Here is a 16889-nt window from a genome sequence, read left to right on the forward strand (position 1 = left end):
TAAAGAAATCCAGGTGGAAAAGTATTTCGAAAACGTATTCTCTGAAATACAAAATCTGTAAGCTATGTCTGACGTGAGGAGGCCGAGTCTTAATCTGATGAGTACAGCAAAAAACTTGTCGATCAATCTCAATGAGCCTGTTGATACCTTCTGTCTGTCTGAATCCTGTTCTGTGTTGAAACCAACCCAATGCCCCATTCTTTCTGCCTTAGGTCTCAGGAAACTAACATTAAAAATGTTTATTACATGTATTGTCAGAGTTACAGTATTTAAATAGAATTAATTGTGATTCAGATGTGGGATTTGGAGATTGTTGATTGTATATTGTTTACGTCCTTCTCGAGAATTTTTCACTCATATGGAGACGTCACCGTATGCCGGTGAAGGGCTTCAAATTTTGACCTTTACTCGGCACTCAGGGCCATTGAGCAGTGAAGGATCTTTATCGTGCCAACGCCTACCGCTGACACGGGGCCTCGAATTTTAAGGTTTCATCCGAAGGACCCGCGACTTTCACTTCAAAGTGCCGAGCGCATAGCGAAGGAACAGTTGATACCCATTTTTATCGACTGGGTCAGTCGCGACCGAGATACGAACTCACGACCTCCTGATCACGAAGCGAGCGCTCTACCAACTGAGCTACCGTGAACGCTGTGTTTGTTTGACTTAAACATTTAAACTTATCATTTTTACGAAAATTGAGAACACATTGTGAAATACGTTGGAAATTCAACAAACGAAAAATTAGGTTTCAAGATATCACTTTCCAGCACAGCTGTTTTATCGAATGTCAGGTTGTTGTTGTGAATACTAATTGTACATGAATTGATTTTCTATTTATTTTATTCCGTACATTTTTGACACAGTTACTTCAAAAATGGAACAGTTAAAAATTAGCGCTTGGAGTGAAGTGAAAGCCTCTCTGAAATAAAAAAAAAAATAAAAATTTAATCAAAATCTTTAAAAAAAAATTAGACCAAGAGTATAAGACCAAGAGAATAAACGTTTATACAAATAAAAAGTATACCTTTGAAGTATAGAATTATAGGGAGAAGTTGTGCAATCTAAACCCTTGGAAAAAATTCTATCCTCCCAATTTAATGTGAAGTTTAAATATCGTATTTACACTGTAAACTTTTAAAATTAGAAACATGCATTTTCACTGCAAGTATTTTTAGATTATTGACAAAAGGCTGGGAATCCCAATCCTTTTTGTGATCAAAAACAACATATTTTATCTATTATTTAACCAAAATATTATAGTATCAATTGTTACAGACTACTTGGATACTGGGATTCATCTATATTTTGTGAGTATGATATGTAGAGGTTGTTGAGCAGGATGATTTAAATCATGAAGGAAATTATTTTTGTTATGTTTTGAATTCAAGGAAACTATAATAAACAGTAAATGGCTTTTTCTCCCAATTCCCCTCGGAATAGATAAAACCGACCTGTTAAAGTAATTGTTTTCATAAGCTTAAAGACTAAGGTCATAAGATACATAAGATTATTAACATTTATTTACTTATATTGTTCTCTTTGCAAAGTTATCGATTCACTCTGACGCCATGCTAATTAGACCTTGACATCGATGTCAGGTCTTTACTTAACGTTAAAGTTTTTTAAATACCAAACAATAATAAACAGTTGAGCAGGTAAATAAATTCAAAATATTTAAAAATATCCTCCAAAATACCCATTCACTTAAGCTATTTACATTTTTATGGTTAGATTTTTTTTTTAGATGAAACACATCACATCACAAATGAGACATTTAAGCCAATTGATACTGATCCTTAATACAGTCGGTAAGATGTTTTGTCCCACATTTTGTAAACATAAAGAAATTCATTTTACATCGTGTAATTCAGGCATAAAAGCTAAATCAAATGAGTTTTAAATTGCTAGAGAAAAAATGCAATCTACTTTTTTCATTTTATTTTTAACATGTTAAGAAAATAATTAAAATTATATTTGTATGAAGTAAAATTTATATGATATGCTTGGGTTTTCCCAATTGAATATAAATAAATTCAATATTTGAACTAAGATCCATCCAGACTTTCTATATAACCCTTTATGCGGATACGAAAAACAAGTGTATACATTTTTGCAGGTGTGTTGTCAACAATTCGCTGTCCCACTAATGAAACAGAATGGAATACCAGGTCCAAAAATAAAACATGTAAAACCTCTGGTGTTTACCACTGTTTACTTGTAGAGGTCAGGAAAACCAGGAAAGAGAAGTGTATTGAGAGAACAACAAAATTGAATGGTTTAAAATTTTCAGTCATATTTTCTTGAAAGAATATAATCTCAATATAATATATGCCAAACATCTTTTTCAAAAGAAATGTTTGACGAGACACGCTGTATTTTTTTTCATTATTGTAAAATACGATCTCTGTATCAAAATTGTCGGTTGATGCAGTTAAAAAAAAATTACCCCGGTATGGATAAGAATCAAATTTACGTATAGCATTCTTTTGTCGGATATAAAATTCAGAGGGCATTTTTATCTTCTCAAATCACCTTTATGTTAAAGAATGAAAAATACTTATTTAAATTTATAAATGTGGCAGATTAGTTTTTTATGCTTTGAAGAAAATTGGAATATACGAGGGTTGTTCAATAAATAACATCATCGGTGCTTGGAAAGAAACAACAAAAAGTTATTTCACTGAGATAGTCTATTTCATTCGAAATACATTTCTCAAACATTTTTTAATCCATTTCCTGTTTTCTTCCAGAACACATCTTTGTGAATGACCCTTTGTGTACTGGAATATGATTTTCTGGACTTCCTTTCTGATAAGTCAGAGGGTGAAAGAAGTGGCAAATATTTTTGGTGTGACAAAACATTTACTTTCCCTTTATCCCCAAAACACCTTAACTCTTCAGGGCGTGTGGGTTTGTCATGAAGAATTTAATGTAGTGGATTTCTGATTTTGGTTTCTTCCTCTCATAAACCGTTCATTTTTTGCAAAAAATTACCATCTTGTCTCCTCCAGAAGTTGAACTGCCTTTCGATCCGAATAAACATTTGAACAACAAGACCACTAATATTTAAGAAAATGGCATATGAAATTGTCTTTGTGATCATGCAATCACCTGCTCTTCTCAAACTTGTTTATATTTCTGTCAAGTGGATCTTATTTCAAATTTGTTTTGAGGGTTTAAAGCATCAATGGAATCAAGTTTCATTATCTGTTTAATTTTCAGACAAACATGGAAAACTACAATTTCTGATTTTTAAAAATAATTGTGTACATATCCTTGCACGCTGTCGTTTTCACTAAATTTTTAAAACATAGAGTGAACATTAAGAAATTAGTTTTTTTTTACTGTCAAATAAGTCTTAAAAACAGTGTGAACTATCCCAAAAATGATGCATATTAAATTTGCTGTGTCTTAAAATCAGGCAAACAACAGGAGAGATAATCTGTCAAATTTTGGCAAAAGGTACATTATTTGTTGTTGTTAGTCCTTGTCGCCAAGGATCGTATCAATTTCCGATGCCCATTATATAATTTTTCATTGAAACCTGCTCATGTGCCTCTAAGGCAGACATTACTTGGTGTAAATTTCGAATATTTCAGTGAATATTTCTTCGACATCCTGAAGAGGTTTTACAGCAGCTTTAATTAAGCGTTTAATTACATTCTAGTTTACAGCTTCTTTACCATTCATTTTCTGCGCTGTGTCTCGAATAGCCCGTTTTCCAGCTTCTCACAATAAAACTATCTAATGCAAATTGGTCACAAAACTGTTTTAAATTTATTGAAGTTTCAATCATGAAAGAAAGTCAAGCTTAAAGCCATAAGATTTCTACGTTGCATCTCAAAGACTTCAGGACAATATTTATTGAACCGCCCTCGTTCTATTGAGGAGAAATAAGTCATACATAATTTTACGTATCGTGCATGTGATTGTAAATTCTATTAGTTTCCTTGAAACATGCATGGAGTAGTAAACTTTTTCTTAGAAACAAGCATTCTTTTATAAACCTTTCAATAGATAAATCGAAAGCATATTTTTATCTTTTTGTGATTCAGAAATAACCGTATATTTATATGCTGTGATCAGTCAGTTTGTTTAAGCAATACTCCAAATAAATTTCAACTATGTTTTTTGCAAAAAATTCTCATGCGAACATTCTGATAAATTGTCTCAATATAATTTTTTACAATAGCACTGTAAGGTGTAGAACATCGGAAAGAGATGTCGATGCCGATGCAAAATATAATGAAAAATATATAACTGTACCATAATTTGAGATTTCATCTTCAAATAACCTGATGAAATGTTAAAAATTATATATTTGATAGAATATTGCCCAATCTTCACACACGATTTTCATCTTCACTGGAAGATATGCAATACAACGAACTGTCCGAAAAACCCTTTCAAAAGTGATGAGGTGTACAAATGTACGATTATTTATGTTATTATGAAATATTTTTCATATGCTACAAAACTGTAGTGAAGCCTTTATTTTAATTTTATTTCTATTATATTAAAATGCTATCATTTTTTATACATAATACGTTTTAGATATTTAAATTAAAACATTTAAAACATTTTCGATAATATTTTCTTTTTTTTTTTTTTTTTACTTTTTTCTTAGATCCTGTTTGTTTTGGTAATATTGAAAATGAAAAAGAAACAGAAAATGAAAAGGCAAGGTAAAGTCCTTTCTTCAATGATGACAGATAGGGTGGATTTCTTTGGTGAAGTTATGTCCCTTCTTTTTATCATTTATTATTTTTGATTAAAGCAAGTCTTTTTACCCGTTGATTCAAATTTCTTCAATACTAATGATACAAACATTTTTTTTCTTTGGAGGAGACTTAATTTTATGTCACAGGTTTAGAAAAGTGGATAATTCTTCAATTTTTTTTCTCTTAAGAACTGGGGAAAATAAACTTGGAAAATATTAGTAATACGTCAATTAAAAACAAATAATAACACTTTCTAAAGGTTTAAAGATGAAAACAACTTTCAGAATATGTTACCTTGGTGCTAAACGTGTAATATAAACATTAAAAAATATGCCAAACCAGGTGAATTTTACGAGGAAAACAAAATGAAAAAACTTCAGCATTATCACATAGGCTGACTTTTACCTTTTTGCTTCTCCTAATAAAATTCACCTGGCTTGGTATATTTTTCTAAAGTTTATATTACACTTTTAGCACCAAGGTAACGTTTACATCTGTAAACCTGTACTGAGTGTGGTTTGTCCATATTTGTAATTATATTGAAATATTACTAAATAAATATTTTCCAAGTCCGTTTCATTTTCCAGTTCTTAGATGAAAAAAATCTAAGAATTATTTATATGTATAAACTTATGACATGATATTAAGTCTCCTCAAAAGAAAAAAAATCTTTTAGTATTAGCTGTCCTTAAGTCACTTTTAAATCAAGACTCCCTTTGAAAACATTTCATATAATAATCTTTTTTGGTGAGAGGAAAACCAAAGTATATGGTACAGCTAATAAATATATTTTTAGATTTAAAATATTTTACAGTTTTTTTTGTAATATTTCTTAAGTCATCGTAGAAAAAAAAAGAGTGTGGGTACTACCTTAGTATATAATTGGTCAATCTCTTTTTCCCTGTATCTTTTCAGACAGAATTCATTTGGTAATGTCGTCAAGCAAAGGCACGGTTCCATGAATATATTTTTTTTTTCAATACGCACAAAATCTTTTCTATTAATTACCATCCTGTTTAGTTGACTATTTTGCCTTTATTTTTTAGAAGCAAGAACAAAGTTTTTCCATTTGTAATTAGCATACCGTTAGGAATTGTTATACTGGTGGCGGTAATCGTGGTCATTGCATGTAAAATATATAAAGGGAGACAAAGAACACAGGATGGTAAGTACAGACCCTAAACCGTGCTACTACACCACTGGAACGGTACGGTTCGGTACGCTTTGTGCACGGAACGGTACGCTTTGTGCACGGTACGGTTCGTTTTGAGGACGATACGTTTCGTTTCTTGCACGGAACGGTTCGCTTTGTGGACGGTACGGTACGCTTTGAGAACGGAACGGTTCGCTTTGTGCACGGAACGGTACGCTTTGTGGACGGTACGTTTCGTTTCTTGCACGGAACGGTTCGTTTTGTGGACGGTACGCTTTGGGAAACGGTATGCAAATGAAGTGGGCGGAGCCTGTTAGCTTTGGTCCCTGATTGGCTGGTAAACATTAGTTCATATTAAATGACTTTTGGAGTACTTACATATTATGCACGTATATAACAATTTTTCCGTTATTAAAGAACGTAATTTAGTTATTGTTTATATAAATTTAAGTATCAATGAGTTAATTTCTATTTATTACGGAAGTTCAAATATTGTATTACGTGTACATGTATGTAATTGTGTTTACTTAGTCATGTATGCTATGTCTCGGTTTCAATTGAAAAATTAATTTACGCTGCAGTAGATTTGGAGGATAAATGGGCTGAAAAACATCGTCGCATTGATCTTTTTACCATCATAAAAATTTCAGTACGCGTATATTTTACGTATGCTGGGGCTAATTGTAAAAAAGAAAATATATAAATACATGCAATATGATATTTTTTTCTCTTTGAAAAAAAAAGCCGCAATATAATTTAAAAAAGGAATATATGTATATATACTTGATCTATATAATTTTATAGCACTAAACGCGCATATAAATTATTTTTAATTGATTGATCAATTACAGAAGAACAACATGACTAATCGTACTTTTATTTTTAGTGATAAGCAAATTAATAAGCATCGTTTCTCTATTCTAAAATTGTAGATTTATCATTTATACTTTTGCACCAGAGGAGAAATATCAGTAAATTATTTTTTTTTTCTTTTAATTTATTTATTTTATTTTAATGCATGTACTGTACATACTAGTATTCTGTCTTCATTAGTGTGCCAAACGTATTTATCGACAAAATTATTACACTGTATTAAAAAATAATTTTTTGTATTTATCTATCTATTTATTCATTCATTCATTCATTCATTTTATCTATCTGTCTGTCTTTTTATTCTTAAATAAACGATTAAAAATTTATTTGTTATGTAAGCACGTACCGGCACGTGGCATTGTTGCAAACTTTATGAGGGATCTATACAATACAAACTTGTTGACCAGCTAAAACCCTCTCTCCTCAAACACCCCCCCCTACACAAAACAGTGACAGGGGTAGTGGTATGGCTTCGAAGGAGTACCCGATTTGGTGTACATGTAACACACAAGTCCAGTGACAAGTTGACCCCCTCTCCCAAAAAAGACAATAGATTGGGCTAAAGGTTTCAGTTGGTTGGCCGATATAAAGCCGTCGCAACCACTCCAGCTGTTTCTGCAGTAGAAGAATCTGTAAGTACATCTCTTTATTTTTTTTTAGTACAGTGTATTTAAAATGCGAACACAGTACCTTATTTTCATGTTGATATACATTGAACATTGCATATGTAATTCAGAGTACGGTTTTTAGTCTATAGTGCTTGAGGTATCAGTTTGTACAAATAATTAAAAAAGAGAACTACCAAATCTTGAGTGTTTCAAACTATCCCTTATACTATTGGTAGTCATTTTATCGTTAACAAATCCCTTTACATAATCCAGATTTTAAATTTTCTTTGATGCTGTTTTAGTTTGTATTTCTATACGCTATTGAAATAAAAAAAAAAATATGAGTGATATGAGTCCGTAACTGTCGAAACCAACACCCCTACCTTACCACAAACTTTCCCCCCTAATTTCGAATTGATAAGTATCTAATCAAATGTCCTTTGTAGCAGCTGACTTAATAAATATACACGGAAAGGCATAGGCTGATAAAGTCGGACAGCGACAGTGAAAGTCGGACATGTAGAATTTAAAATCGGACACAAACTGTTTTCGGCATTTAAAGTCCAATTTACTTTATTTTTTAGGTGTTGATTGTAATGGAGCATGCACAAAGTATCAATGGGTTGGATGGGGGGCTGACCTCTCACCCCCCACCCCCCCCAAAAAAAACATGTAATTTACTTTACACAATTGAAAATTCAAGTTCATTGAAAGGCTGTTTTCATCATCTCCACCTTTATATCTTACAGTCAAATCAAGGTAATCTGGTAATGAATGAATAAAATTCGGTTTTGAAAGATATGTAATAAAATTGAAAGTACGTATACCTCCCATCAACCTGGACAATTACCCACTCTTTCTATCTTGTCGCTTTTTTTTCTCCACTCAGGTAAGTTGATTTTTGTGTTAAATTTGTAAGCCCCTCCTCAGCGTACAAAAATGATACCAAGAGCCCGGGAAAAGATTCGTGAACATATAAACTTTATTAAATTAGTTTACGTAATGTACTTAGTATAATCGTGTGGATTATTTAGATAATTTTTCCATTTATATACCAAGAAATTTTAATTAGCATATATAGTACATGTATTATGCGATCTATAATCTATAAACCAATGCGTTATCGTGTGAATAATTTTTGGGTTTAAATTGTCTTCAAAATAAATCCCATTTTATACATTTATTAAATGGTTATAAACAGAAAACTATTTATCCTACCATCTTTACTTTAGAATCAGTAATCTGAAACATATTTAATTTTCAAAAAAGAAACCTTTTCCTTTCCTGAATGAGTGATGAGTTATAAACATGAAACTCAAATAAAGCCACGAAAAAATGATTTTTTTTTGATAGACTTTCTTTCCTTCTCTTTGTTCTCCTTTTCACCTTTTACATGTATTTCCCCCGGTTTATGTCTACAGTATTTTATTTATTTGTTATATTATATCAGTCTGTTGCTGTTAAAATTCAATGAGATGGGTTTTGCTTTACGTGTTTTTCATTGTTTTTTTATGAAATGAAACAATTTCTATAAGGCAATTGATGAAACGTTTTTTTTTTTTTAAATAAATTCTTCCTTCAAAAAGTTGCAGCGAATCGGCAAAATTTGATTGCAAAAGCTAAAATACTCTTAAATGACCAGTAAGTATAATAACATTATAAAAAAAAGTTCTAGTATTTAAAAATATGACAATTGAAAAAAAAACAACAATTTATTCAATATAATGTGCTGTCCGACTTCAAATTCTTCCTTGTCCGACTTTAAATGACCGAGAATATAAAGTCGGATAGTTTAATTTTAATAGTTTACTTAATAAACATCTACCAAAAAATTATTATTATGGGAATAAGTAATACTATTCATTTAAAAGTTTGATTTAATTACAAAATATATAGGCTATTACGGAGTACCGACGGCAAACTGAAGATTTCTCCAGAAATAACTAAGGTCACTGCCGACAGGTGCGCGCTCGGTGCGCATGCGAAAATTATCCGGATCCCTGAGATGCGTATGTATCCTCTTAATTTTATACATTATTTCAAACTTTTTCACGACTATGTTTGCATGAAACAACCAACCCTGTAGACGGAGATACTGAAAGAAAAATACACATGACACTAAATTTAGAAACGATTTTATTCTGAAAGAGAAAAGTGTCCAACATTCGATGCTGTCCGACTTTAGCTGTTCCTCCCCTACTCATAACAGATTAAATACATAGTGCAATTTAGTTTGTTGGTGTAAAATGGTTTGTCTATTTGATGATTGTAAACTAACATAGAAAGAGTGGGTAAACTAACGTACATCGTACGCAAAAAAAAAAAAAAATATGCACAAGACAAAGGGATTTACATATTTTCATTTCAACATTTAAGCTTAAAAATGATTCTTCAGTTCGTTACCATTTCTCACATGTATCTGTTCATAGATCACAAACGACGATTAAACAATTTTTTGCGTACACTACATTAAATCCCATGTTCAATGTCCAAAGCAAATTTTTTTCGCTAGCAGAAATTAGTAAAAAAAAAAATAACTATTTAAAAAGCTCAACAAAGTTGGAAAATTATAATTTTGGGTAACATATTCACATGACATGATATCTCATCCGTATGAATAAGAAAATTACGTATCACGAACACAACCCGTTGATTTGTAGCGAATAAGGAATCGTCTTACACTCTGTCTAGTTGTTTTGAAGTTGTAGTTTGCTTCGAGTAGTTTCGTTATTTTTACAGATGAAAGCCCAGATGCGTGGTACTTGATTATGGTGTTTCGAACAGCCAGGGACAACCTACGACCTCCCTTCACGGGCGCCATAGCGAGAAATAAATCAAAGTGACTTATTTTGTCATTGCACGGTTCGAAAATCATTGGGGGCGTGGTTTGCATAATTAAGCAAAGGACGGTACGGTTCGTTTCTTGCACGGAACGGTACGCTTTGTGGACGGTACGGTACGCTTTGTGAACGGTACGGTTCGTTTTGAGGACGGTACGTTTCGTTTCTCGCACGGAACGGTTCGCTTTGTGGACGGTACGGTACGCTTTGAGAACGGAACGGTACGCTTTGTGCACGGAACGGTTCGCTTTGTTCACGGTACGGTACGCTTTGTGCACGGAACGGTACGGTTCGTTTCTGAGGTGTAGTAGCACGTTTTAGGGTCTGTATATTAGGCCACATCTTTTTTTCATTTCCTGGTTTACGGATCCGCCGTCCCTATTCTTTGAGGAATAAGTCAAAAATAAAATTCGAATTTGAGATTTTTTTTTTTAAATCTCCCGACTTTATTAAGCATGAAAAACCAAAAATGTAAATAAAATATGTTTTAAACGTTACAAGTGATCTTCATAATATGTTTAGAGGGGAAATTGTAATATATATTCCCCCGAAAAGCCGTTTGTGCAGCAGCAGTTCATGAAATCTTAACAAGAATCAACATGGGATATCTTATCCTTTGGCCATAAAAATATGCACATCTAGGGAAATGAATACCACTGTTTCGTAAATTGTTATTAAGTTATCAAGTTTTTACTTTCATGCATTTAAAGCACTAGTTGATCATAAAATCAATAACAATTATCATGATAGCTGGTGATGAAATTATCTGTCCACCTTTGCATTACCTTGATTACAGATGTTTACATTCAGGGTGGACTGAATGTAAACCCCCCCACCTCCCCACCCCACCCCCAAACACGTAGATTCCCTATCATGGCTTTTTTCTTCATTTGCTCACTTTAAATAATCAAGAATAGTTTTCATTCATTTGTTTTAACTGTTTAGTAACATAATTATCTTTGCAAGTGTCCTACACTCCGCATTCAGGGCCATTTAGAAGCGAGGACTATTTTGTGGAAGCACCTTCTGTGACACGGGGAAATGGTTTAATCGGTCTTATTCGAAGGACCGATATTAATGTCCCACAGTGAGATTCGAACCGAAAATGTTAGGATTTTCAAAATAAAGCTTAAAAATAGATTCTTTTTATGCAACAATTTTTTTTTTATGCCTCTCAATGTGCATAAGGGTTCTATGAAACTCCCAGAAAGCTCTTTTGAAAAGGTGATATGCATATTTCAAAAACTTGATGTTCTTTTGACATACATATATAACCAAAATATAAATGTTAATCAACATGATATGAAGTACTTTATGGTGTTTTGTAATGATAGAAAATTCTTTATACACTATCCGTTGTAAAATTTTCGAGGTAACCAGAAGAAATTCAAAGACCTGTTTGAATTTAACATGCATTAAAATTGTACAATTTCTTCAAAAGCCTGGAAATCTATGAGTTTTATTTCTGAAATATGATTGTTAATCAAATTTAAATTGGAAATGCATAGTGAGTATTTTGATTTGCATTTGCTAAAAAGATTGTTTTCCCATATACCATAATTAACTTGAAAGATGACGTTTGAAGAATCACCGTGTGTAAAACAGATTACTCTGAGAATTCAAAGACATATTTGTGGAATTTTTCAATCAGTCAATGCCTGATTTTTAGAACCTGGTGGTCGGAGTCTCTTTAAATAAATACAAAATTATTAATGTAAGGGCACATTCTTGGAGTTTGCAAAAATAATGTTTATGTTCTTTTTACACGGAATATTTCCATACATTTACAAAAAGTATTACGTATCCCTGTTAAATATTCTCATTATCATAAATAGATGGTACTTGATACCCAAAAATTCTCTTTTTTTTTTTTGGTTTCAGGAAAATAGTGGAGATCTTGTTATTACATATGTAACAATCAAACACCTCCTGAGATATAGAATACATTTAATAAATGCGAGCAAAACGGAATCTAGTTCATTAAACCAATGCATAAATTACTTCTACAGGTACCTCTGGAAACGAAGCTGGTGTTTCTGAATTAGAAAATCTGATCAAAAACAGTACGTATAAATCTTTTCCATAAATAATCATGCTCAACCTGGCTGACAAAAAAGTGTGTTATTACATTTTGCGCTTTTGTCTTCAGTTTTATCTCGACGCAAAATGTAACAACGCAAAATGTAATATCCAAAAATGTTTTTATTACATATATTTGCATGACTACATTTGGCGTTGATATCGACGCAATATGTAAAAATGCATAATGTAAGTATCTTAATACACTCTGTAGGTGTGTTGTTTCATTTTGCGTTGATTTCGACGCAAAATGTAATAACGCAGAATGAAATAATCCAGTTTATTAGATTTTGCATTGTTATTACATTATGCGTTGCATAAATGGTTTTATCATTTTGAAAAGCAGCTTTGATATTTTTCAATACGTTTTTGTAATTATGTGATGTGCCTTTGTCATCATGTGGTGTGTACAATGCATTTGTCATAATTTGAAGTGTTTTGTTATTATGTGAAGTTCTTTTTTCTTACGATCATGTACTACATGTATTAATAGTCACTACGTCGTGTTCAAAAGCCTTTATATGTGGAGTAAACATCTCTTCATGATGTACACGTCGTATGTTGTTGATAACGTTGACGTCGTTTTCTCTCCTTCTACATATATACAACAATAGATGACTCAGAAATAAATTGGACAGGGGTTTCTTGTTTAAAATATTCCTTCTGAACTAATTTTCATTCAAATAAACTCAATATCAAATATTTTGGTTTGAGATTTATTAAATTTAATTTCTACAGAGTTGAATATCACCCTAGCTATTCCTAGTATATGCCTAACTTCTGACTTGTTCAATCAAAGTAGTTTATTGTATATTGTTAAAAGACCCTCTCGAGAATTTTCATTAATATGGAGAACTTCAAATTCTGTCTTTTGCTCGGCAATCAGGACCATTAAGTTGTTAAGGATCTTTCTCATGCCAGTGCCTACTGCGGCAGGGGACTCGGTTTATATGATCTCATCACGAGGACCTGTTTCCACGCTCCACAGTGGTGTTCAAACCTGCGACGTAATTAGGATCAACTTCGCACTTCGACGTTAAATTATATACACTAATAGAAGGAATTTTTTTAATTGATAGTCTTTAGTTTCATTTTTTTTTATCGTTTTTGTAGAGGAAAAAAGTTTCCATCTCGATTATTTTGCACGTCACTTAAACATGTTTGCATTACACATGAAGACTTTAAACAAACAACGCAATGGCTTCTAAAAGTGTGCGTGATCCAATAAAATATGCACTTCGCATAATGACAAATAAATGTAATCACCATGTAATTTCTAAATCACACAAAATAATTGTGAAAGCACATCACAAACTCGTAATTGTAAAAGCACATCACACATTATCCTTGTTTTAACAGCTTGAATTGTAAATCAAAAGCTTGTTCGTTTGAGAAATTGTCCGTACATGAAGTATGATCTGATTAATTGAATTAACTGAAAGACGTTTACCCCATATGCAGATGATAATTGTTTATTACTCTATACATATATAAGTATACATATATATAAGTTACGTTGTCGAAAGAATAGAAGAAGCAACTTTGAATACAGGGAAAAAATCTGAAATCCTTGATCAGGAATATATAACGCAATACCGTTAAGGCTTTCCATAGATTTAAACGCCTTTAAAACTCTATTCCAAGGTCGTTTTTAAGTTTTATTTTAAAGTTATGAACGTAAATACAGCCATTTCATGAAGAGATTTCCCTAGGCTATATGTTAACATATTTGTAACGATATCACATGACTTCGATGATCGCGTGACGGTCATTTTTACCTTTTTGAAGTGCTTCACATGAATCGCTTCGGCGCAGCCATATACCAAGTTATTTATAAATTTTGTAATGTAAATAAACTCGTTGCATCCTTTACAACCCGAAATATGCTTGGGAAGAGTTATGCTATTACTCTGATACAAAATATTTCACAACAACTTCTAACTCGTCTAACACATTTTCACAAAAGACTCCAAATTAATACATGTACTCATCAATCACCTGCGCCAGGCTCTTTTTTACACGGGTATAAAGGGGCAAATATCAAACATTAAATATTTTCTTACATATTTTGACAACGCCGTCTTTTAAACAAGAGAAATAAAACAGTTATCTAAATTATTCGGATTTATAAGATTTTTTTAAATAAAGATTAACACACGTTTACTGCAATCCAGCATTTTGAAACTTTACAATTGATGCAGAATGATATACGGTAAAACGTATACGACACTATCTCCATCATTACAGCTCAAGTTTGCAGTGACCTGACGTCATTTTCGATTATGATATCATGCTTTTCTAGTTAAGAAAAGTGCATGCACAGAGAACACTGCAACATTCTCTGGGAAGCCCTATCGTACCTGTGTACATATATTAACAAGACCAAACCCTGTGTTCATGTTTAGGAGCAAATGGGATTCTTAAAGAAAATTTTCTGAATTAAATTGAAATGATCCGCTGATAAACGTAAACTATGATTATCTATTGTATAAAGATAAAATAGTGTCTAACGCAACGACGTACACCACCACCACGGCAGCACGTGACTTCTATTTATAGGGATATTTTCCTTAATAAAAAAGCTAACAGAACAACAATATTTCGGAGTTTAATAATTTCTTTGAGTAAATAATATAGCCGAGAAAATATCTATTTTGCCTGTAAAGTGCTGCTAGAATCCTACTGCCCCATCGGTAAAATGATTATTCCACACATTTGCACGAAACATTACCCGATGTTTTGAATTTTTTCACATATGAACCGAGATTTTTCGTTAAGCCATGCTTAACTCGGGATTCTAGCAGCACTTTCCAAGTATTAGAGGAGGCAAACTTTCTATCTGTACAAATCTTATTTTTGAAATATACAGCTTATTGTAGTTCTGGTGCATTATTTTTGCCAGAAATGACACAGGAAAGGCCAACCGGGATACATTTATAGCTGGCTGTCTTCGAAAGAGAATATTCTCGATGGAAAAAAGTTAACATACCTGTTTTATTGACTGAACTCCATATGAATTTAACAAATTATTAAACTCTATTTCACGTATCTTTTCGTCCTAGCCAAATTCTCTGTACACGACTTGATCAATTCCCAAATTACATAATGTACACATATGACGTCATCGGTAGTATATTTTAATCAAAAATGACAGAATACAGCATAACAAAATAAAAACATTTTCCTCTTGTTAAATTTTACACGGTTCTATTCATTTGTAGAGGTAAATAACATCTCTAAATACCAATATCACGAAAACTTGTTCTAAAGTAAACGTCATCTCGCCTACTATGACGTCATAATATATCACTGAGGTAGTCAAGGTAGAATATTCTGTATGCTTCCTTATTCCGCCTGTGTTTCTACAATGTTCACACTGTCATTGCTACATTGTACCACGTTAGAAGATAAAACGAAGTATAAATGGATTTTTTATTGTTTCATTTTGCATTATGAGTAAGAATTAATTTTTCCCTACAAATTTATGTAGAAAAAGTTGTAGATTGAATACTTGAATTAAAAGTAATGTGTTATTTTAATTTTCAAATTCAAAATTGTTGCACATTTTTGTCTTTGAATTTAGATGCATCTCCTGAAGACGAGCATATCCGAGTTGGTATTCATTTACTGAATGACGGAAATATCCTTTACGTAGTTGGAAAACTTGGAAATTCTGTCTCTACTTCTGGAAAAAAAATAGCAGATGCATTCGCTGAAAGTAATAACATGATTAGCGAATACTATAACTACTTAGACATTACTAAGGATTTTTTTGAGCCTCCAACAAAAAAACACAGTTTATTTCATTGATGGATGGGGTGGATTGTGGAACGAAAACCCATGTGAAAAAAGACTTTCAATCGAAACGATGGTAAAGGTCATTGAAAAAAGCCCAAAACTTGAAAAAATAAAGTTTGTAATTGGGCTTCGCACAGAGATGAAAGACAAATTTATAAAAAGCGGGATCCGAATGGAAGAACATGACCGTGTGTTGCTTGACAATACCACTATTAACAAAAAACAAAAGATAGAAGGAGGAATAGAACTGCTTCAGAACTCTTGTTCAAACAATTGTTGTGATTGTAAGTCTTTGACATACGAACGAGTGTCACGAATCACTCAAGATCCTATCGGAATATATCTTGTTGTTAAATTAATGAAATTTGATCACAAAATGATCCCAGACTTTTTAAAAAAAGAAACAGGTCCACTGAAAGCAATGTGCAACCACTTTGAAGGATTAATGGAAGGTGAAAAACTCTGGTCTTGGCTCCCATATTTTGTATGTTTGGGGTATTATGAACAACATGAATTTAAACATGATATAGCAAATGCTTTTGGCATTTTGAGAGATGTATTATTAGTTGATGAAAGAATTGATAAGTACACAAAATCATTAAAGAAATTAGATTCGATGTGGTCAGAAAGATTCAGTGAAATGGAAAAGCAAGACAAAGGTGACAGAAACTTCCTTGTTTTTTTTCGCATAATTAAGGTCTTTCGTCTCCAACGGAAGACCTTCTTGTTATTCTTCGGTTTCTTTTTCCCTATTATTATTATTATTATTCCAACCGATTTTGTGCAAGCGATTTCTCAGAGATGGCTAGTCCGA

General features: G+C 32.3%; 1 protein-coding gene across 1 annotated transcript; it reads left to right on the forward strand.

The window, feature by feature from the left end:
* Positions 1 to 1206: 1206 nt before the first annotated feature.
* Positions 1207 to 16087, forward strand: LOC134263654 (uncharacterized). Its single transcript, XM_062746027.1, has 8 exons — positions 1207 to 1310; positions 1748 to 1811; positions 2120 to 2278; positions 4332 to 4433; positions 4631 to 4688; positions 5771 to 5889; positions 12208 to 12261; positions 15861 to 16087. Exons 2-8 carry the CDS (start codon positions 1748 to 1750, stop codon positions 16085 to 16087), a joined length of 783 nt encoding a protein of 260 aa, XP_062602011.1. The 5' UTR covers positions 1207 to 1310.
* The last annotated feature ends 802 nt before the right edge of the window (positions 16088 to 16889 follow it).

Source organism: Saccostrea cucullata, unplaced genomic scaffold (genome assembly GCF_032062105.1).
Source record: "Saccostrea cucullata isolate Sc308-1 unplaced genomic scaffold, CSIRO_AGI_Scuc_v1 ctg5343, whole genome shotgun sequence".
Classification (NCBI taxonomy): domain Eukaryota; kingdom Metazoa; phylum Mollusca; class Bivalvia; order Ostreida; family Ostreidae; genus Saccostrea; species Saccostrea cuccullata.

Coding starts and splice junctions, on each gene's coding strand:
- LOC134263654 (XM_062746027.1), top strand. CDS start 1,748: ATGAAACACATCACATCACAAATGAGACATTTAAGCCAATTGATACTG. Junction 1,812..2,119: donor ACTGATCCTTAATACAGTCG/GTAAGATGTTTT, acceptor ACATTTTTGCAG/GTGTGTTGTCAACAATTCGC. Junction 4,689..5,770: donor ACAGAAAATGAAAAGGCAAG/GTAAAGTCCTTT, acceptor TTTATTTTTTAG/AAGCAAGAACAAAGTTTTTC.